At 43.3% G+C, this 21,386-nt stretch overlaps 2 protein-coding genes across 2 annotated transcripts; both read left to right on the top strand.

The window, feature by feature from the left end:
* The first annotated feature begins 265 nt into the window (after positions 1–265).
* Positions 266–6,105, top strand: serpinf2a (serpin peptidase inhibitor, clade F (alpha-2 antiplasmin, pigment epithelium derived factor), member 2a). The gene is made up of 9 exons (XM_047379431.1): positions 266–409; positions 1,579–1,647; positions 1,733–1,964; positions 2,074–2,217; positions 2,309–2,351; positions 2,816–2,961; positions 3,143–3,285; positions 3,387–3,582; positions 5,089–6,105. Exons 2-9 carry the CDS (start codon positions 1,594–1,596, stop codon positions 5,598–5,600), a joined length of 1,470 nt encoding a protein of 489 aa, XP_047235387.1. The 5' UTR covers positions 266–409; positions 1,579–1,593; the 3' UTR covers positions 5,601–6,105.
* A 7,129-nt stretch (positions 6,106–13,234) lies between these two features.
* Positions 13,235–18,585, top strand: serpinf1 (serpin peptidase inhibitor, clade F (alpha-2 antiplasmin, pigment epithelium derived factor), member 1). The gene is made up of 8 exons (XM_047378361.1): positions 13,235–13,331; positions 14,807–14,867; positions 15,627–15,822; positions 16,233–16,388; positions 16,704–16,907; positions 17,476–17,615; positions 17,695–17,905; positions 18,083–18,585. Exons 2-8 carry the CDS (start codon positions 14,808–14,810, stop codon positions 18,331–18,333), a joined length of 1,218 nt encoding a protein of 405 aa, XP_047234317.1. The 5' UTR covers positions 13,235–13,331; position 14,807; the 3' UTR covers positions 18,334–18,585.
* The last annotated feature ends 2,801 nt before the right edge of the window (positions 18,586–21,386 follow it).

Below are 21,386 nucleotides of genomic sequence, written 5' to 3'. Positions count from 1 at the left end.
GTGGAATACTGTGTTATTATATAGTTTATACATACTTGGGATTTCCACCATGCTAAATTCAGCTAGAGTTATCAAACCAGAGTTTAGAGTTGAATTCAGACTGACTGCTCAATAAAATACTAGCCAGAACAAAGATGATATGCTGGGAGTAAATTATTGAATTTAATTAGATCTGGTTTCTCCCTGTAGATCATTTGGTAAACTTTACCTTCATCATTTGATTTTAACGTATAGCAGTGACCACAGGCTAAGCTACAATCCAGTCAGAGTTAATTATTAACCACTAACATGGGGGTGGCAGTTGTTGGGTCCGCACACTACACTGAACAGCCTGCAGAAAACTGACCACATCTGGATTTACTTTTTTTTATTCTCTGTTTTTAGTCTCCTCTTCTCAAACTAAGTCCAGGTGAGTTTGGATCAGCTTTTATTTCATCAGAACTTTGTCTGATTTGTTGTTTTGGGAAAAACATTTGTGCTTTTAAAGTCCTGTTTCTAAAGATTTATGGTGAGTGTTATACATTTTGCCACAGTGGAATATCCGTTTCTGGGTGCAGAATATGATCATTAAGGTTAACCGTAACTGTTATATAGTGTTTGTGTATTCGTGCTCAGTTCAGTGTTTTCTGAGTTGTGTTTATTCAGCATATTGCAGTTCAGCCAAAAAGGTTCTGAAACATTAACCTTTAGTCTCCTGGTAAACACAGCGGCCATATTAACCATCCACTGGATCCAACATGGACCAATTCATCTAGGCTGTGGACAAAGTGGATATTTACACCATCAGTAGTTATAAACACTTTGGTGTAAAACAGGATGTTTGGAAACCCCCTGGTTGTTCTCAAATCTAATATGACAAGACCGAATAGAACTTTAGAGAAAAAGTGGGGATGGACTTTTGTATGAACCCAAAACTTTCAACCTAGGAGTCCTTATCGTTACATAATTGTTACCCACGTGGGTTTTTGTGCTATATAGATTCATTACACCCTCTGATATAATTCAAGAGTTAGGTTCTGTTAATTTTCATGATTATGGTTTACAGTTATGGAAAATCTAAATCACAGTTTTTCACAAAAACATTACATCAGACCGATAGAAAAAGATCCTACTGTGCTATGCAGAAGACTGCTGACCTTACAGGTTTCCAGCACACAGTATTTTAAAGAAAAGTTTAGTGGAAGGAAAATATCTGCACAATCAACATAGATAACTGGTTCTGTAAGAGGATTGTAAAATAAAGCCCATTCAAGACTTGAGGGAGATTCACAAGGTGTGACCTGCACCTGGAGTCAGAGATTCAAGAACCACCACACACAGACAGATTCAGGGCATGGTGGATAGATGCATGGATGGATGGACGGACGGATGGATGGTTGGATGGATTTCTGGTGTTCATTTGCTAAAAGATAATAATATTTTTGATGATATTCTGATTTATTATGAAGCAGCTGTACTATGATAAACAATTAGAAAACCTCCTAAAGGAATCTGAATGCTCTTTCATGAAAAAGATTAGATTTGTAAAATCTACCCCTTTACTCAATGTTCAGTCATGGTTGGTTTCTCTGTTTTCAGGCTGGACTTCTGGAAATGAAGCTGTGCGTTCTTCTACTGCTGCTGTGTCTCAGTCGCCTGGGACTGACTGTAAGAAAACTCGCCTTCTTGTGACGTTCCTTTCATTAACGTCTGGTAGTCTGTAAGTGAATCCTGTCTATGAATGTGTTTTCAGGAAGAACCCACTACAGCAGCTCCTGAAGTCTCTGTGGTCACAGAGGAAGAAGAGGAGAAAAATGTTCCTAACTGTGGGAGAACATTCAGCCACGAGGAACACAGGGTGATAGGGGGCATTATAGAGCAGTTGGGGTTGAAGATTCTGGAGAAGCTCCCTATCAGCTCACAGCAGCCCAATGTCATCCTCTCCCCTCTCAGCCTGGCTTTTGCCCTTGCTCACCTCAGCTTAGGTTCAGCAATATTATCCAGATGATTTAATTCAGATTTAAACTGAATTATAATGCTGCTGATTATTGCTACTATGCTAACATAGTTCATTTACTTACATGGTTTTTTCAGGTTCCCGCAACGAAACAGAGAAGCTTCTCCTGCAGAGTCTTCATGCCCACAACTTGCCATGCTTTCATCATGTCCTGGGAAGCTTTCTACCTCATTTAACCCACACGTCACTGGAGGTGGCAGCACGCATGTACTTGAGGCCAGGTATGAGAACATGAGTGTTGGTTTGCCACATCAGCAGAAGCCTCAAACATATACTTACTCGTGTTTTTTTCTTTCCTCTTTCTGGCCTCAGGATTTGAAGTGAAGTTGTCGTTTGTTGAGGAATCTCTGGCCAGGTATCGGCTGTATTTGGGAAACAAACCCAGACCACCTTAGAACGATAATATAAGAGGAAACTGAAGTTCTTATCTGCTCCTATATGTTTTTACTCAAGCTTCAGACAAACTGCATCAATCTTTGCCATGAAATATATCCTGTCCTTAAAATTAATTCATCACTCCGGTCAATGTAATGTCTAGTTTGATGCATTAGGAACTATTAGGTATCTGCTCCCTGTAAGGGATGGGTTAAATGCAGAGGACAAATTTCGTTGTAATGTACATGTGCAATGACCAATAAAGATGGTTATTATTATTATAATTAGATTTTGAATCAGTCCTTATCACGGTAAACAAACAGGCATGTTTTCTGTTGTCTGCTCCCTGCCAGATCGGTTCTTACATTTCCTTAAAAGCAAACTGTGCTTCTGTGTTCCAATTTAAAACTTCGAAAATCTTGTTGTGACTGTTTCACCATCCAGGTACCGGTCCAAGCCTTTTCCTCTGGTCTCAGTGGACGAGGTCAACCAATGGGTGGAGAACGTCACCAATGGGCACATCCCCAACTTCCTGGAGAGCATTCCACATGACGTGGTGTTAATGCTCATGAATGGTGTTTACTTCAAAGGTGAACCATTCCACCAAACACCCGATCAAAGGGGTCCTACAGGGCTTTGGGAGAGGAAGTTCTCTTGGTTTAAAAATCAAACCTCAGGAGTCGTATTTAGAAAGTAAAGTTAGGGAGCTTTCTGCAACTTGATTGTAGTTAAAAGTTTGTTTTTCCAATTTCCTCAATATGTGTTTGTCAGGTGAATGGAAGACCCAGTTTGACCCTCAGGTGACCTCAAAGGGAGTGTTTTACCTCGACAGCCAGAATTCAGTTTCAGTGGACATGATGAAGTCTGTCCAGTATCCTCTACGCCTGATGGACGACCCTCAGCTGCAGGCGCAGGTAACACAACTTTCATTAGTTATGAAGAAGTTTGGATTTCACTCAAATTTGAGTCTTGGAGATCCAAACAAAATGAGAAACAGTCTTTATGTCTCACCCAGGTTGCCAGCTTCCCCTTCAAAGGAAACACCAGCTTCCTAGTCGTCCTTCCCAGAGGAAATGTGTCATCCGTGCTTCCCAAATTAAATATCTCTGACCTCTTCAGTCGTCTACCTCAAGAAAAATCAATGCTGGTCAACTTACCCAAGGTGAAGCTCCAATATCGGCAGGAGCTCAAGGAGGCGCTGACCAGCATGGGTGAGGGCAGAAAGCCTCATGGCCACCTTATTGTTTAGTTAGAGAGGTAAACAGGTGTCGATGCCTGTTTGAGGATCTGAGTTTTAACTGAGGTTCTTCTGGTCAGCAGAGGTGTCAACACTCAGTTCTGAATCTATATCATGGTACAACCAATCATCTCTTATTTGTCCCAAAGCAGGAACATCTGCCTCAACAGAAGGTGAACAGACCAGATAGTAAAATGATTAATTCATCTAAATTATTAATCTGACGATATAATCATCTTTTTCCTCTTTGGCTGACTGAACATTGAAGTTTTCTTCAAACATCATGTTTCGATATTTACTACCAAGACCTTCACTGTCCAGATGATGTCCAGTTCTGGTCCTAAAGGTCTGGAGTTCTGCAGGTTTTAGACATGTCACTGCTTGAACACTGATTCAAATGAATGGATCATTAGCTGGGTCCTGCAGAACTTAGAGACAGAACCAGGACACATATGGGACATGCAGGTCACCGGCCAATGAGGACCAGAGTTGCCCACCTCCGTGACTGTGTAGGGACCGTTTATACATCAGTCAGGCATAACATTATGACCCCTAACAGGTGATTAAAGTTTCATTATTCCAGCTGTCAAAAGTGGGACATGTCCAGCAGCAAGTCAAGATTTTCTCTTCAAAGTTGATGTCTTAGAAGCAGGAAAAGTGTGCAGCATTAAGCTTTGAGTGGGTTTGACAAGGGCCAAGCTTTGATGCCTGGGTCACAGCTCCAACATTGGATTTAGTGTGGAGTGTTCCCGGTCTGCAACAGTCACGATTTCTAAAGTGATTCAAGGAAGGAACAGTGGTGAGCCATGGCTAGAGTCATAGCTGGCCAAGGCTCGGTGATGAACATGTGGAGATTGATTGTGCTCCGGGAGATGAGCTATGTTCGTTCTGACAGAAAGGTGTCAAAACACAATGCAATAGTTTGCTATGTAGCAACCTGCCCATGCTGACCCCTGACCTCTGCCAAAATAATTGACAATGAGCTTGTAAGCATCAGAACTAGACCATAAAGCAATGAAGGAAGGCATCTGGTCTGATGACTCTAGTTTTCTTTCATGTCACATGGACGATGGGTGCAAGTGCGTTGCTAGCCGAGAAACTCAGCCTGTCACCTTACAGGGCAGGTGTCACCCCAAAAGGTAACATTTATCACCTAGCTAAACATTTTTACAGCCTTTGATGGAAACTGTATTCCCTGAATGATGAGGTCCTCTAGCAGAATTATGCACATTATATATAAGACAACATATTATTTGGGAGGTGGTCATAATGTTATGGCATACTGGTGTAGAATGGACAGGAAAACATTGATCCAGTCTCTGAATACTGACAATCAGCTGGTAGTTGTCTGGTTTCCTACTACTGAGGATCTGGTGCAGAGCTATTTTAGTAACATGCAGAGTCTAGAGGATATGATTGGGGTCATTAGATTATTAAAATATTTACTGAGATTCTTTCTCCTGTTATCTCTGTCTGTCAGGCCTTGGTTCCCTGTTTTTGGGTCCGGACCTCTCTGGTATTTCTGACCAGCCCCTCAGGGTCTCGAGCGTCCGTCATGCCACCACCATGGAGCTCAGTGAAGAAGGTGTAGAAGCATCCGCCACCACTGTTGTGACCGCTATGCGCTCCATCTCCCTCTTCTCTGTAAACTCCCCTTTCCTGTTTGCCCTTGTTGATGACCTCTCTCTGGCCCCTCTTTTCATGGGCGTTGTCACAAACCCCGCCCCAAACAATGACCCCATGCCTAACGACGACCCCAACGGTAACAACACCATGAACGACCAACCTGCAACTGAGACAGCCACAAAAACAGACCTAAAGGTTGAGCACAACAAGTTGCCAGCAGGGGGCAGCACTGTTCATTCCTGCAGTGCCCCTGGTGGTGGAAAGGAGCAGTTGCAGCAGGTCAGTGAACAAGATGGCAGCAATAGTAAGCATCAGACACAAGCAGATGAACCCTGCTCCAAACCAGACAACTTTGTATCAGCCTGAAAAATTAATATTAAAGAAATTATGCAACATCTGTTCTGATAAAGCTCTTTGCTGACTTAGATTAGAGCACTGACACCAATGTCATTTTCTTAGGTCAATAGAACCAACAACTGGTTAGCTACTGTTACGAGATAAAAGACTGGATGACAAGTTCTACCTTGTAAACTTTCTAAAAGCTCACTTTTTAGCACTTCTGTATAACATTTGTTTAATTTCTCACTCTGTGAGACAGAAGATGGACTCATGAAGTGGTCCAAAAATATTGTAGTATTAGCAAAAAACACAATATCCTGCTTTTATACAGGTCAGTAAACAGATATTTTTTATGATTTACATTTTCTGTTTGTAGTATAGTTTGTTCCTAATTAAATCTCAAAAATAAAAAACAGCATCTGAGACAAATATTGTGCAGCACAGATTTTTTAACTGCTGAGGTTTTATCTACCATGTTCACGCTTTAACTGGATTATCAATAAATGTGAAATAAACTTACTGTTGGAAACAGGATTGGATAAATGTATCTGTGTAGAGCTGCAGCTTTCAGGATTCTACCTGCTTAAATTACACATAACCACAGAGATGGGCTCAATATGCATCAACTGTGAAGTCTTATGAAAACATAAATATCTGAAAATTACGTGGCAGCTGATTGGTCAGCCTTTTAACTCATTAATAAAATGATTTAAATGTTACACTTTTTGCTAAATTGAATAAGATTTGGTTTTATTCGTCTGGTCGACAAGAGGAAGATTGCAAATATTGGACCTTCGGTACCGGCCAATATAGACTCATTTATAATTGAAGTAAATAGTTTTTTCATAATTGTGGAGTGAAATGCACCTGCAGGTTTTAATTTCTTTTTATAAATTAAAATTTTAAAAATTTGACATGCTTTTGTATTCAACCCACTTTACTGCAATACCCCTAAATAAAATCCAGGGTAAATGACGACGTGATTGGTAGACAGACCCAGCCGTTGTTCAATGTGAGTTCTTGTGTTTCTCTACATGAAGAGTTTTGGTGTTTTCACCATCTTACAGTCTGGAGGTTCTTGTCTTCCGGTTCGCTGACAATGTTTTGGATGACTCTGTGTTTGGCTCCTACTAGTCCACAAATTCTGTCAGAATAATCCAGCTATGCACTGGACCCAGCAGGCAGAAGGATGATCTCACACCTCCTGAGTGTCTGAGCTGAGAGGCACCAGAAAACAAGCCAAGGACTACCAAGGTCAAGGTCGACTCTTCTGAGCTACTAGAGGGTGCGATTAACCCCCCGTCCATGGTGACTACAAGTCTGATCTATGTAACCCATCTTCCTAGTCCTGAGCAGAGACCCCCACATCACAACCACAGATGCTGCTAGCTTCAGGTGATTTGCAGGTGTTTTCTTTGATTATTTCAGTCCCATCACCACGTTTCCCACAGGTGGGTTCCCCAGGAAGGCAGCAGCAACCATGTTCCTCCAGACAGGAACAGCCATCATCCCCAGGACACCAGCCCTTGTGTCAAGCACCACCTGCTGCCTCTTCATCTCCAGCACAACCCTCTGCACCTCTTCAGCATCACAGATCCCAGTGCTGACATCATCTTCACATGGTTCCCATCATCTGAACCGCCACCCTCCTCTGTGTTCCCAGATTCAGCAGTGGTTGCTCCTTTACCCTCAGAGTCTGCATCCCCTTCAGCTTCAGCTCCAGCTTCATCAGAACAACTTTCTTCTCCTGTGCTACGCTCATCATCATCTTCACCATCTCAAGAGTCTTCCCTTCCTGTCACCTCACCATCTTCCTCTCCAGAACACCTCTTCAAAAGTCATTAGTCCAGATCCCTCGGTTCGTTAGTCATGTTCCCTGCATTGTCTCACATTCTGCTAATTAAGTCTTGCCTGCTCCTTTTTCAGGAATCGCCCCCTCTGGGTTTAAGCCCTCTGTTTTTTTTTGCTCGCTGCTTTATCTTGCTGTTGTTCTCTCTCTGGTCTCCAAGTTCAGTTTATTTTTTCAGCAAAGCTTATAGATTTTCTTTATGTGAATGTCTTCCCTTGGATTTCCTGTAAATCACTTTGGATTACCTTGTGTATGAGTGGTGCATTATAAATAAATGTGCCTTGCATGTTCCTCATGTGTTAGGTCATCATCCACTATACACCTGCCTTCAACCTGTTTGCATTTGGCTCTTTTCCTTCACAACCCTCCTTAAACATGACCGACAGTCTCCACAGTCTCCCCTGCAGGGATTGCTGGAGTTGGAGTAACTATCCGTTGGGCTATTTAAGGTTTTTTTTTTTAGTTTTCTAGTTAATCTGGTGTTCCCTGGTTTACTCAACAGTTTCCCTCAGAGCCTTGGGTTTGTCGTCTCACCCACAGCTGTTCCTCATCTGTTCGTTCGCTAACCAAAACTTCATAGTCAGATCCTATGTAGCCTTGTTTAGGTGCTATGTTCCTCCCTAAATCTGTTTTCATCATGTGCCTCCCATCCTGGCCTCTGGATTTGGGTCCTCGGGGAGACATATGCCCCTTTTCCTCTGGCTCGATTTGGCCCCACTCGACTCCACTCAAAGCGTTTCATTACTGTTTTTCCATGCTGGTACCTAGGTTTTTGATCCCTGCTCCTGAGCAGGTCCGACCGGGGCTAAGTAGGGACTACATGTGGTTGAACAGACTGCTGTTCACTGATTGGCCGTGGGAGGAGGACAAATGAGAAGGTTTTCCAAGAGGTAGTGCAGGGAGAAGACTTCAATAATATTAAGGACCACAGTGGCCGGAGCGGGCCAAACCCAAATATAATTTAACTGTGTATAAATCAGGCTGCATGGTGGCACAGTTGGTACCACTGTTGCCTTGCAGCAAGAAGGTCCTGGGTTTGACTCCTGAGCAGGGGTCTTTCTGCATGGAGTTTGCATGTTTTCCCTGTGCGTGCGTGGGTTCTCACTGGGTACACTGGCTTATATAAAGACTGTTAGTTTAATTGGTCTCTGTAAATTGCCCTTAGTGTGCATGGTTGTTTGTCTCTGTGTTGCCCTGCGATGGATTGGTGACCTGTCCAGGCTGTGCCCTGCCTCTCACCCCTAGACTGCTAGAGACCAGCTCCCCTGTGACCCACTACAGAAGAAGCTGTATAGAAGATGAATTAATCTTAAACCACACCTGAAGGGTGAAAGAAAAGAAAAAGGACACATCAGCTTTCTGACTTACATGTAGGTAGGGGGCGCTGTAATTAATGACATCCTAAGCCAGCTGAACACACATAAAATCAGCTGTTCAGACGCACAAACATTCCCCCAAAACACAAAACAAACCACCATGAAACAGCAGGTTTGGTTCTGACATTTATTGACGGTCCTTCAGAGAACCAGCGTCTGCAGGAGGAGGGAGCAGGCAGAGAGCAGCTGCCCGTAATCAGACTGCCTTCATCGGATCAAACTGGAGGAAGACCTGCTGAATCCATGGAGCACGAAGATCCAACATCCAACCCAAAATTAACTTCACTGCGGTCAGAAGTCTGTGGTTCTGGGCTTTAAAGTCCTGGTCCTCGTTGTTGTCATGGATGAGACAAGAACTTCCTCATTAGGCCCAAAATGTTACCTTCTTCAGGCAAACTTTGGAGCTTCAGCATCCAGACAGCAGCATTTCTCCTCTCTGCTTCTCCTGTCACCCCCCCCCCCCCCCCCCGCATCAGAACCCCTGAGCCTTGTTTTATACGTTCTGGATGCGCTGTGGTCCAGATAATCAAGAATCATCCGCATCATTTTATACATGAAAAACATAAATAAGGCATTCTTGCATATACATTAATACAAACGTTATTAGTATTTAGTTTCTATTTTCTATTTATTTTTTATCATTTCACCCAGATTACTTTAATGTGAATTAATGTAACACAGTAACAGTAATCGCAGCACTGCGCATTACACTGACAGCTGGAGGCTTCAGCCGTCAGCGCGTCCCACTGGGAGGAGGCACAGTTCCTCCAGCGCGTCCTTGCTGTCCCCTGTGCCTCCTCCCAGTGGGACGCGCCTGAAACACCTCCCTAGGCAAGCTGCGTGAAGCTGACACCCCACCCACTTGAAAAATTCCAGCAAATAGACAGAATGGTTAGTGCTTCGTTTGTGCCGTTGAAATTTTTGTTTGTGCTGTTTTGGTTTCTGAGATATTAAAGATTATTTTTTAGGTCATCCAGAGGTCACCATCCCCCCATTTTACTCCGAATTGAACCGGAGCGGGCTCATTTTTTAGTGCTTCGTTTGTGCCGTTAAAATTTTCGTTTGTGCTGTTTTGGTTTATGAGATATTAAAGAATATGTTTTTTTAGGTCATCCAGAGGTCACCATCCCCCCATTTTGCTCCAAATTGAACCGGAGTGGTCTACCTTTTTAATGCTGTTTGTGCCGCTTTTATGTACAAGCTATATAATTTTCTTTCAGGCGATCACTGATGACTTAAATCGATGACGTCTATGGCCTGCGCTGAACATCATCACCACAAAGCAAGCAGTTATTAATTTCGTGTTTTTCTTTCATCATGCAAGTTAAATTGTGTTTTTATCCGATGTTGTAATGGTCCAAGCACTGTGATTGAAGAAGCTTTGCTATTGCCCTGACAAAGAAATCTTTGACACGGTGTGACTTGTTTTTCAGGCAGTCCCACTGACAGATCATCTTTATGCAGTGTGCCACATCAACCCTGATAAAACAAGGAGGACGTTTTGCAGACTGGTTCCCAAGTAGCAAACGGAAGCATTCGTTAATGTATGTCTTCAGATCGGGGTAAGGAGTGAAGGCCTTCACCAGAGCACCAAGAATAGCCAGAGAAAAGTAACTCACGGCTTCCTTTGGTATAGCAGCACCTGTACGAAGCCATTCTGTCAGCCATGTTGCATTAATGTCGTGTCTCTCTGACAGCATTTGCACAACTGGGACTGAGCAGTTGTCCCCTGTCAGAACACCTTGATATAAGAAGATGTGGCCAGATGTACCATCTGGTCTCACCAGTCTTCTCACAACTGAGCCAGTTGCATCAAAGCAAACTACTGAGGGGCATTTTTTGGACAATGCCTTATACACATGTAGCTGTGTTTGACTCCAATAGTGGCAGAAGAACTTGTCTAGACCAATGTCTCTTATACTACCACTGTGAGGTGTGCTGACCTCCATACAGCTGGCTCCATCCTGCCCTCACACAGCTCTTTTGAAATCTGTGCACGAAGGTTTCCAGACATGAACCTCTTGGATTGCCCAGTGTGCAAGGAGATATCAGTGTCTTCGATGGACCACTGAAGCAGCATTGGGCTGTTGACTGTTGGCTCTCTAACACAAGTCATTTGAATATGGCCTTGACACTCTTTACAGAAGCCTTTGATATCTATATATTTGTTTGTGACAGTTGGATAAATTTTTGCTCTCTGGAACACAAATGTACATGTGCTTTTGATCTTTTTCCAAATCAGATGGTTAATTACATGACTCCAAGTGCCAGGCTTCAAAATCATATATTCCCTTTTGCCAGATGATGAAAACTTGTCATTATATTCCACTTTCTCAGGTACAAATTTGATCCATTCCTCAAAAGGAACTTCAAGCTGAAAACCTGAGCAGTCGTCTTGTCCAGGAGAAATGGAGCCAGAGTCAAACTCTGTGTCCACACTGCTCTCACGATCACTTTCCTGCTCACTGATCTCCAAACATGACCAGATGTTATGTCTGTTAGATTTTACAAAAGTGTACAGGGCTTTTGGAGACATCTTGTTTTCCAGCTGCTGACTTCATTCTGTCCAAATAGTGGCAGCTGGAGTGGCTATTTTCCCATTTAGAAGAACAGCCTCTTTTGAACTGCAGAGAACTGCAATAAGGGAATCCCTGTCTATTGATGGCTGTCGAGGCATCTAGTTAAAGAACGAAAAGGCTTTGATTAGCATTAATCAAAATATTATTCTGGCCTAAATAATCTCCCAGAAACCACAAAACATTGATATTTCAGCATTCTATCACAACTCAAAAACTCAGTTTAAATTGTTCTCTCAAATCTGTAAGCCATTTATGCTGTGTTGTAATTATAGTATGTTTTTATTTTATTTTAAATGTTGAATTTTTTACTACTACTTGTCTTGTGAATTTTCAATTGAAGTATCTGTTCAACTTTAAAAATGTGTCTTTGTGGAGTCTACTGATGTGCCTAAACATCGATGACTAAAAATGAATGGAATAGCTGCAAAATGAAGCCTTGCAGAATCTTTGTTTCAACATTTTTTAAAAGTCCGGACTTAAAATGTCATTGAATTGCAGGTTTACAGAAATATATATATGCAAGGCATGCAACCATGAATCCCTCTCTTCTAATCAGGGACTGGATTGCAGTGGCAACAGTGTTTTATCTAAAACCTCAACATTATTAGTTTACTTACCTTGAACAAATGTAGTAAAACGTTTAAATTACGGCCAAAACAAGGTCAGTGGTGGGGGTCAGTACGTGGGTGGATAAGAACACAATTTAACTTGCATGATGAAAGAAAAACACGAAATTAATAACTGCTTGCTTTATGGTGATGATGTTCAGCGCAGGCCATAGACATCATCGATTTAAGTCGTCAGTGATCGCCTGAAAGAAAGTTATATAGCTTGTACATAAAAGCGGCACAAACAGCATTAAAAAGGTAAACCACTCCGGTTCAATTTGGAGTAAAATGGGGGGATGGTGACCTCTGGATGACCTAAAAAATAATCTTTAATATCTCAGAAACCAAAACAGCACAAACAAAAATTTCAACGGCACAAACGAAGCACTAACCATTCTGTCTATTTGCTGGAATTTTTCAAGTGGGTGGGGTGTCAGCTTCACGCAGCTTGCCTAGGGAGGTGTCCAGAGGGCGTTAGAAACAAATGGAGACACCTCAGCTGACTCCTCTCAATGTGGAGGAGCAGCGGCTCTACTCCGAGCTCCTCACCCTATCTCTAAGGGAGTGCCCGGCCACCCTACGGAGGAAGCTCATTTCAGCCGCTTGTATCCGGGATCTCGTTCTTTCGGTCATGACCCAAAGTTCATGGCCATAGGTGAGGGTAGGAACGTAGACCGATAATTAAGAGCTTTGCCTTTCGGCTCAACTCTTTTCAGGGGATTCTGTGAGGATGCCAGACCGGCCGTAAAAGCCTGTTGCCGCTGTTTTTCCTCACAGAACCCCCTGGTTCCCTCCAGCATGCTGTCTTCTGGGCCTCAGCCACGAACTCAGCTCCGCCCTGCTGTCCCAGCGCCGCCCCACAGATAAAACTCCGCCCCCTCATTTGAATATAAGAAATAAAAAGAGCTTAAAATGAAAAAAGGGGTTTTAAAGTAAAAGTCACTGAAATACGTAAAGTAGCTTTACAAAATAAAAGTGTCACAAAATAAAACTGCATTATGAAATAAATAAATCAATAAATAAATAAAGTAAATTAAGTAAAATAAGTAAATAAAATAAGATGAAAATGTATTTTAACATAATTATTTTTGTTTTATTTCATGCGGATATTTATTAATAATTTATCAATAGCAGTATTTATTTATTGATTTACTTTTGAATGAAAATGCAGCTGCAGGGTCGCTAAAAGCGAGAGGATTGAAGTAAAATGTTTTTTATTCATTTAAAGCTTCCGGCCGTCCTGCGCGCCCCCGCGCTCTGTTTGCGCGCCGCTGTACGCGCGGCCCCGACAGTCTCTTCAGCAGCCAGACCGAGCAGCAGCGACGTGGACCGTCCGGAGCAGAGAGGTGAGTGAACTTCTGCCCCTTTTTTGGCGTTCTTCAGGAAAGTGTCCGCAGCTGGCTGGAAATGCACAAACTGGTTCTGTTACTGAGTGAAGTTCGGGCCGCGGTTCGGGCTGCACGTTAATCCAGAGCTGTCAGAAGAACACTCCATTAACATTTAGATACCTTTAACCCTCCTGCAGTCCTGGGTAAGCGGGAGGCGCCAGAAGGAACTGCATGCGGGGTCGCTGTGACCCCCGCAGGACCAAAATCTAGGGCCGATACATTCCAAGATCCAGATCCAGTATTCCTATTTCTCCTAAGAGTTCTCCTGAAAACCCACTTTCCATCTCAGTGCTGCGGTGCGGTGCCAAAAACCGCAGACAGCTGCAGTTGTTTTTCTACTGCACAGTTTATATAATGGCTCTGACTGGAACAGCAGCCCGGTCGGCTCTGTTCCAACTTTAACCATCAGAACCGCTCCTCTGAAAACACATATTCTATATCTTTATGTCTGGGACATCTGATGATTTTATGAACTTAATGTAACACTAAATACTGATTCCACATAAAGAAAAATATCTGACATGAAATAACTTCAGGATTTTCTGAGTGTAAAAACCAAAGAGAGTTTTTTCCTTTCAGTTAGTTTAGGAAAAACCAGACAGACAAACAAGCACGGTGGTGGAGGACTAATGATATGGGCTTGTTCCGCAGCAACAGTGAAAGTCAAAGTGAAGAGCAGGGAGCAGTGGAGAATCATCACTTAAATGAAGAAACACTGGAAAGAAGAGCGGCCTAAATCCGTCCTCGATGGCGTGGGATATGACTTAATTCAGACGATAAATCAGAACTTCAGGATGAAAACGGCTCGACCCAGAAGCTCATCTGAGAAGACCATGAGATGTTATTTGTTTGTTTCTTCCTTTTTTCCATTGGACTTCCAGTAAAACGTTTAGGAACCTTTGAGTCATTTTCTTCTTCCTCCACTGCTGATGTTTTTGTTGCGCTCGCTGAGCTTCAGGAGTTTTAAAGGAAATAGTCTGCTGGACGGCACCATCTGGGTTTCCCATCATTCCTGTGTGTGAGGTCTGAGGTTAGAGCTGCTGATGTTTTCCTGTGAAACCACAGGAAGATCCAGATGTGTGGAGAAGAAAGCAGTCATTGTGTGCAGACAGACGGAGGCAGAGCTGTAATCAGAGCTCCACTGAGGATCTGCAGGGACAGTTTGATTGGAGATGCGTCTGTTTGGATAACTTAGAGGCGTTCTCGTGTCTTTGGCTCTGAACGCCACTTTACAAACACTGAATGTTTTCAGTTCGTTTTCTCACTGAAGACAGATTTATATCCAGTAAAGTCCTGTGGTAGGAAGAATCACAGTTAAAACTCACCTCTTGAGCCTTAAAAAAACCCTGATATAAGAAGGACATAACAGGAAGTCTCATGGCTCTGCTCTCTGCACAGTGAAGGAGTTATGGTGTCTATCTGCTTGTTTTCAGGATGAAGCAGACAACTTTCCTGCTGGTGTTTACGGTCGTCCTGAGCTTCTGCTGGGCTCAGGTAACCACAGAACTTCTCCATGTGTCATGATGTTCTACGGGCTCCTGTTTCCTAATCTAACAAGGTTATGGAGCAAAGGTTCTTTTCATGGTTCTGATTTGGGCTGCACGGTGGTCCAGTGGTTTCTGCTGTCACCTTTCAGCAAGAACATCCTGGGTTCTAATCCAGGTCTGAGGTTTCTACATGGAGTTTGCATGTTCTTCTCGTGCATGTGGGGGTTTTCTCTGGATAAGTGGACCTTCTGCTACAGTCATGTTCTGCATGTTCCTTAGAGGTAGAGTGTGTGTTCTTGGTTGTGTGTCGACCTCGCCCGATGACTGCTGGAGAGATGCACCAGTCTGCCCCTGTGACCCTGCAAGGTATAGACCATGGATGAATGTTTCTGATTCCAGATGAGAAGACAGCGGCTTTTAATAGTTGAACTTCATCATTTAAAGAAAAACTGTGAGAACTCCACTGTTTCACTTATTCCGAACACTTTATAATTTAGTCAGCGGTTTTACACGATGCCCACTTTGCCTGGTGTGATCAGAAAAACCAGTATGAAGGGAGGAGTCCCAGGAGAACATCACCAGAAGTCAGTGTGATTTAGAGGTTTCTGAAGGTACTGAGATGTTCCTGCTCTCACTGCATTAACTGTGAGCTTTTCCTTCATTCAACAGCCGGTTGTCCTCCAGAAAACCCAGGATGGGTAGTCAGAGTTGGGGAGTAACGGTTTATGCCGGTCCATTTTGACAGTTATGTCTGGCCTCTCTCCAGTCAGACTCAGAAGGTGAGGAGGCAGGTGTGGAGGAGGAACACGTGGAGCTCTTCACCACACCCATGACGAAGATGGGCTCTGCCACCTCAGACTTCGGCTATAACCTTTTCCGGGCTCTGACAAGCCGGGAATCTTCAGCCAACATCTTCCTGTCGCCCATCAGCGTGTCGGCGGTCCTGACCCAGCTGTCCATGGGTGAGTGTTTACTGGATCTAACTGGGCTGAAACCAGCTTGCTTTGTCTGCTGTGAAGTGGACCAAGCAGTGTCGGAGAAGTGACTGTTCCTCATGCATCAGTTTAAAAAAGATGCTACAATGACAATAATATTAGCGACCTTTAACCTCTAACTGTCTTCTGTTCTAGAGCCCAAAATGTCCATCTGAATGTTTCCTCTCAGTTAGGAACCTTCAGTCGCAGTCATCTCATTCTCACTCTTGGCAGAAGCAATAGATGAGAGATTTATGATCTTACTGTGAAATTCTGGAGGCATGAATGTGACCTCAGTGGAAGAGCCATCAGTCTCCTCTGATGTTTTAGATTGTTCCTCCTCTGAAGCAGATGGACATCATAACCAGCAACCTTGCACTTCCCTTCCTGTCCTGCAGGGGGCTCTGAGAATGCCCAGAGGCAGCTGTACCGGGCTCTGAGGTATCACACCCTGCAGGACCCTCAGCTCCAGAACACCCTGAAGGACCTGCTGGCTTCAGTGAAGGCTTCGGGGAAAGGCCTGAGCACCGCTGCACGGCTCTATGTAACAAGACGTGAGTTCAGATTTAAAACCGGAGTTATCTAAAAATAAGGTTATCTTTACTAACCGAAAGAGTTCAGACTTCAGGAAAATCTTATAAAAAATAAAACATAACCTTATTCCTTATATGGAAATACACAAAGATCAGCTGAACATTAAGACCTCCTGAAGATTGTAAGTCCAACATCCATCCATCCATCCGTCTTACTGATCCTACTGATAGGTGCCATGACACTCACACCATCGTCTGCCGCTGGTCATAATGTTGGCGTAATGATACAGTGAAGGTATGCACATGGAGCAGGTCCATTAATCCTTTGGTTTTCAGGTCTTCGTCTGAAGCAGGACTTCTTCCAGCTGGTGGAGCAGCAGTTTGGGGTTCGTCCTAAAGCATTACTGGGAGGAGCCAAAGACATGAAGGAGGTCAATGATTGGGTGTCTCAGCAGACAGGCAGGAAGGTTCAGCAGTTCCTGACCAAAGCTCTCCCTCGTACCGCCGGCGTTAATGCTGTCAGTGCCACCTACTTCAAAGGTATCATCTGTTCATGGAGGTGAAGGAAAAGCTTGGTTTATTGTTGGTGACAGAGGTGGACATCCCTGCTACGACAGGCTGGAAAGGTTGTGACTTACATTCTGATGGCAGTGGCTGACCAAAGAAGTTCAGTACCAGTAAAATAGTCAGTGACCCAATCACTGGTCCATAAGACCAGTAATGGGGTGTAAAAGATTTGATTTTCAGTTAACTAGAATGGGCACCAGGGGGCATAAGTGGTGGTTCAGGAGTGAAACAACAGTGTTATGAGGAAGTCACCAAAGCATCTAACAGTGAGTCAAAAGGTTGCAAGCACTACCGGCTCTGCAGGCTGGAAGGAGGCTTGGTGGACACATTGTGGAGACAAGGCGTGATGTGCCCACCATGCGTCCATGATTGCCACAACATACGGATGTGATGGTTCCAACATCAGGCCGCTGAGATGGCTGTGTAGCCCACATGCTTTCAAATAAAATTAGGAAGGTCCAAAGTCTGAGTGAAGAAAAACATGGTCTGAACAAACTGAAGGAACCTGAACCTCAGTGAAGTCTCTGTTTTCTTTGAATAGGTGGATGGCTGACTCGCTTCAGTCAGAGTGGAGCTCAGGAGAACTTCCAGGTGGAAAATGGGGTTCCAGTCCGTGTTCCCATGATGCAACAGGATAACTACCCTGTAAAGATGGGCGTGGACTCAGACTTGAGCTGCACTGTGAGTGTGGTTCAGTTTGTGGCCAAAGGTCTGTTCTTTCCAGAGATCTCAGGAATGTTCTTGGCTTCCCCTCCTTCAGATCGCTCAGATCCAGATGCAGAACGAGGTCAGTATGTTCATCTTCCTGCCTGATGACGTGACGACCAATACGACTCTGCTGGAGGAGAGTCTGACAGCTGAGTTTGTTCAGGACCTCTCCATGGCGCTCCAACCTGCTCGGGTGTCCCTAACCCTGCCTATCCTGACGCTCAGTTACTCTACAGACCTGCTGCCACTGCTTAGCGACCTCGGTGAGTCTGATTATACTCAGAAAAGCATAAAAACATGTTTTATTTCAACTCAGTCACAGCCATGTCTTTACATCTGGCATTCTTGTCTAAAAATTAGATGCAAATGAGGAGCTATTCTCAGAACCGTCTTACAACCCCTCATCGATGACCTTTCATTCTCCTCATTCCTTCCTGCAGGCCTCTCTGAGTGGCTGGGCAACCAAGAACTGGAGAAGATCTCTGCTCAGCCAGCCAAACTGACCAGTCTTAATCATAAGGTTGTCATGGAGACCGTACCCGAAGGAATCCAGTACCCCAGCGCCACCTCGGTGCCCTCTCACCTGACATACCGGGTGGACCGGCCCTTTGTCTACCTGATCCGAGACGAACCGTCAGGAGCGCTGCTCTTCATCGGGAAGGTGGTTAACCCTAAAGACCTGACAATATAACACAAACACACACACACACACACACACACACACACACACACACACTCAGCAGGTCCTAGGAGGGGCTTCAGCTGTTTGTGGTGGCAGATGGTTGCGAGGATATTTGATTTTATTTTTCATGTTGAAACATGGTTGGATCATGCTAATCTGACAGAATACTCCTGAAATAATCCAAATAAGAAATATTTTGTAAGAAATCAAATATCGTCATTTGTTTCAATAACAATAAACTTGACAATGTACTCAAGCACACATTTCTTGTTGAGTTTCTTGAAGTTTGGAGCAGGATCTCACTTCTGTTCAGGTCTTTTAAAAGAGATTCTTAGCAACGATTTTCCTTTTTGGACAGTTGGACTCTTATGGACTGGACTGGAGCTTGGGGAATTTAGAAACTGTTTTAATTCTTTGGGCTCCTTGTTGTGTTTCAAGTATCTGAACTGCAGATGATTTGTAAGAAACACCAAAACATCTAGAGAGTGAGTGGTCCTGTCATACTGCATGAAGACCCTGCTGTGATCTGGACCAACTAAGGCTTTGCACAGTCTTGGTGTGGCTTGCGGTGGGCTGTTCTCTAGGTGAGTGTTTTGAGAATGCACAAGCAGCAGGTTCTGTTCTACTGGGGTTCTGCCAAGACTCCGCAGACAGCAGTTTCTCAGTACTTTTAAATAAATATGCTTTAAAAGCATTGCAACGTGTCACCGAAGAAACCTTCAGTCATGACCACAGTGGTCACCATGTAGCACACCTCCATCTCCACCAGAGGGCGACTGGCACCCAGTAAACTCAAACTGGACCAGTAGAAAGAACTGTTTTTGTTACTTCATGTAGTTTGTTTTTTTATCTTCACCATCATCTGTTTTTTGCAGCTAAAATAATAGAAATGATAGAAAACAGTTTTAGTGAGACATGTGGTCAAAATGTTTCCCGAAAGATTTAACAACCAAAAAAAGCATTTAGCAGATAAAAGAACAAAAACAAGTTCAAACAAAAGAAGAAAAATAGAGAAAAGTTTCCAGTGGATGGGCTCTACATGTAAACTTTATTTAAGGTTGCTAAACAACCATAATCAACACAGGCAATAAAAAAACACAGGATCAATTTCCTGGATGACCTGCATCATCAAAGCCAGTTGAACTCTTCCAGATCCCTGGACATTTTGTTTTAGGTCCGATTTAAATGTTATTTCTGCAGAACCTTTTCTTTATTGATGTGGTTGGGGGTGGTTTTGGAAGACAACATGGCATGAAGTGACATATGGGTTGCCATGGAGAATTACTTTGCAGAGTCATCCTGCTCCAGACCAGACTTAAAGCCAGATTTAATCGTGGAGTGTGGTTTTATTCTCTGCCTGTTTTCTACATGCATCTTCTCCAGGTGTTGTGTCCAGTCTGATGTCCTGCAGATGTGCACTCAGCAGAATTACACAAACCTGGCATCACTTTGCTCTCCTTGCACTTGATTCGGTCTTCTGCACAGACTCCAGATGCTCAGACAAGCCCAGTGTTCTTCTTTTCTTCCGAACTACTCAGTTCTACTTTGTGAAACAGCTTTAAAACACACCAGATGTTATTTCATCACTAATGTATCAGATTTGTTACCATGTCAGCGGTGGATGCTGTTCAGGTTGAGGTCACTGCCAAATTCACCAGACCAGAAGGAGTACAGAAAACCTGGAGCTTCATGGTCAGATGTGCTGTTTCCCTCCTGTTGGTGAACCAGCTGTGATACACAGAGACATCTGTCTAAAAAAATCCTTTCCTGTTGTTGCAGCTGACTGTCTCATGTCTCTGTGGTGAAAGTGACCTTTCCACTCAAACTCTGCTTCCTGTGTTTGAGCAACACAAGTCAAAGTCTTAAGTCGTATTCCTATTCCCAGGAAATGAACCTTTGGCCTGTTAAGCTGTTTCACACCAGCGGTTTCCTCTGATCAGTTGTTTCCACAGAGATGTTTCGTTTCTTTTTGGAGGAAACCAGCCAGAGAAGATCAACACAAGCACGGCGGTGGAGGAGTGATGGTTTGGGCTTGTTCTGCAGCCACAGGAGTTTGGAACCTTGCAGTCATTGAGTGGAGCATGGTCTTCTGTGATGACCAAAGTACTCCAGAGTCATCAACAGAATCATGACCATAAACACAACAGCATGTAAACATTAGAATGGCTGAGAAAGAAAAGAATCAAGGTATTCTAGTGGCCTAGTCAAAGTCCAGATCTGAACCTGATGGAAATCGGGCAGCTGGAAGAGGTTCTGCTGGTTCATTGAGTGGATTAAGTTTCTTTCATAGCCTTTCTATTTTTGACAAAAACAATATTATTAACTCATGTTTTGTCATTTTTTGATGTGGATGCTGAGTAGATGATGAACCATCCAGCCTAAAACGGCTCTGTGCTCCATGAAATAACTTCAATTAAATCCATGATGGCATCTTCTGCAGCCCAGATCCTGTTTTCTGAGTATGTGCTGATCCTGGATGTCCTCCTGTGGACTCATTAAGTGAGGTCAACCCAAACTCCCGGGCCTAGCCTTCAGTTATTAGCATACAGAAAATAGAAATATGGAAAATATTCAAACAACCTAGAAAACGTTTCTGTAAATAAGTTTCATTGATGTTTCTGATAAATTCTATCAGCTATTAAGGATAAATTATAATTGTTTTTCTGTAGGAAAAACTACAATAAAAACATTAAATTCAATATAATAAATAAAACATGTAGTGTGTAAGAAACTAAATAATAAAATAAACAGAAAGGTTGTGGTTAAATAAATCTACATTAACGGAATATTTTATTTTCATCATAAATATTTATTATTACTGAAAGTAAAAACTCAAACAACTTTTCAACGCTCATAATTTTTACGACCTTTCCATAAACACAGTTCTGAGTGAACGGATCAGCTGCAGTGAAAGTGACTGAGTCTCTGCATATTTGACAGGTGAGTGGTACCTGAGGAGAAGCAGCTCACGGGTCTGAACCTGCAGAACTGTTTCTTTAAACTGTCAGCCGGGTTTTTGCCTGAACCCGTCTGTCTCCCAGGAATGTTCTAACGTCATGCTG

Source organism: Girardinichthys multiradiatus, chromosome 11 (assembly GCF_021462225.1).
Source record: "Girardinichthys multiradiatus isolate DD_20200921_A chromosome 11, DD_fGirMul_XY1, whole genome shotgun sequence".
NCBI lineage: Eukaryota > Metazoa > Chordata > Actinopteri > Cyprinodontiformes > Goodeidae > Girardinichthys > Girardinichthys multiradiatus.
The sequence above is the reverse complement of the archived record's forward strand: the minus strand, read 5'-3'. Positions and strand labels throughout refer to the sequence as shown.

Coding starts and splice junctions, on each gene's coding strand:
- serpinf2a (XM_047379431.1), top strand. CDS start 1,594: ATGAAGCTGTGCGTTCTTCTACTGCTGCTGTGTCTCAGTCGCCTGGGA. Junction 2,218..2,308: donor ACGCATGTACTTGAGGCCAG/GTATGAGAACAT, acceptor TTCTGGCCTCAG/GATTTGAAGTGAAGTTGTCG. Junction 3,286..3,386: donor ACCCTCAGCTGCAGGCGCAG/GTAACACAACTT, acceptor TGTCTCACCCAG/GTTGCCAGCTTCCCCTTCAA.
- serpinf1 (XM_047378361.1), top strand. CDS start 14,808: ATGAAGCAGACAACTTTCCTGCTGGTGTTTACGGTCGTCCTGAGCTTC. Junction 16,908..17,475: donor CAGTGCCACCTACTTCAAAG/GTATCATCTGTT, acceptor TTCTTTGAATAG/GTGGATGGCTGACTCGCTTC. Junction 17,906..18,082: donor GCCACTGCTTAGCGACCTCG/GTGAGTCTGATT, acceptor TCCTTCCTGCAG/GCCTCTCTGAGTGGCTGGGC.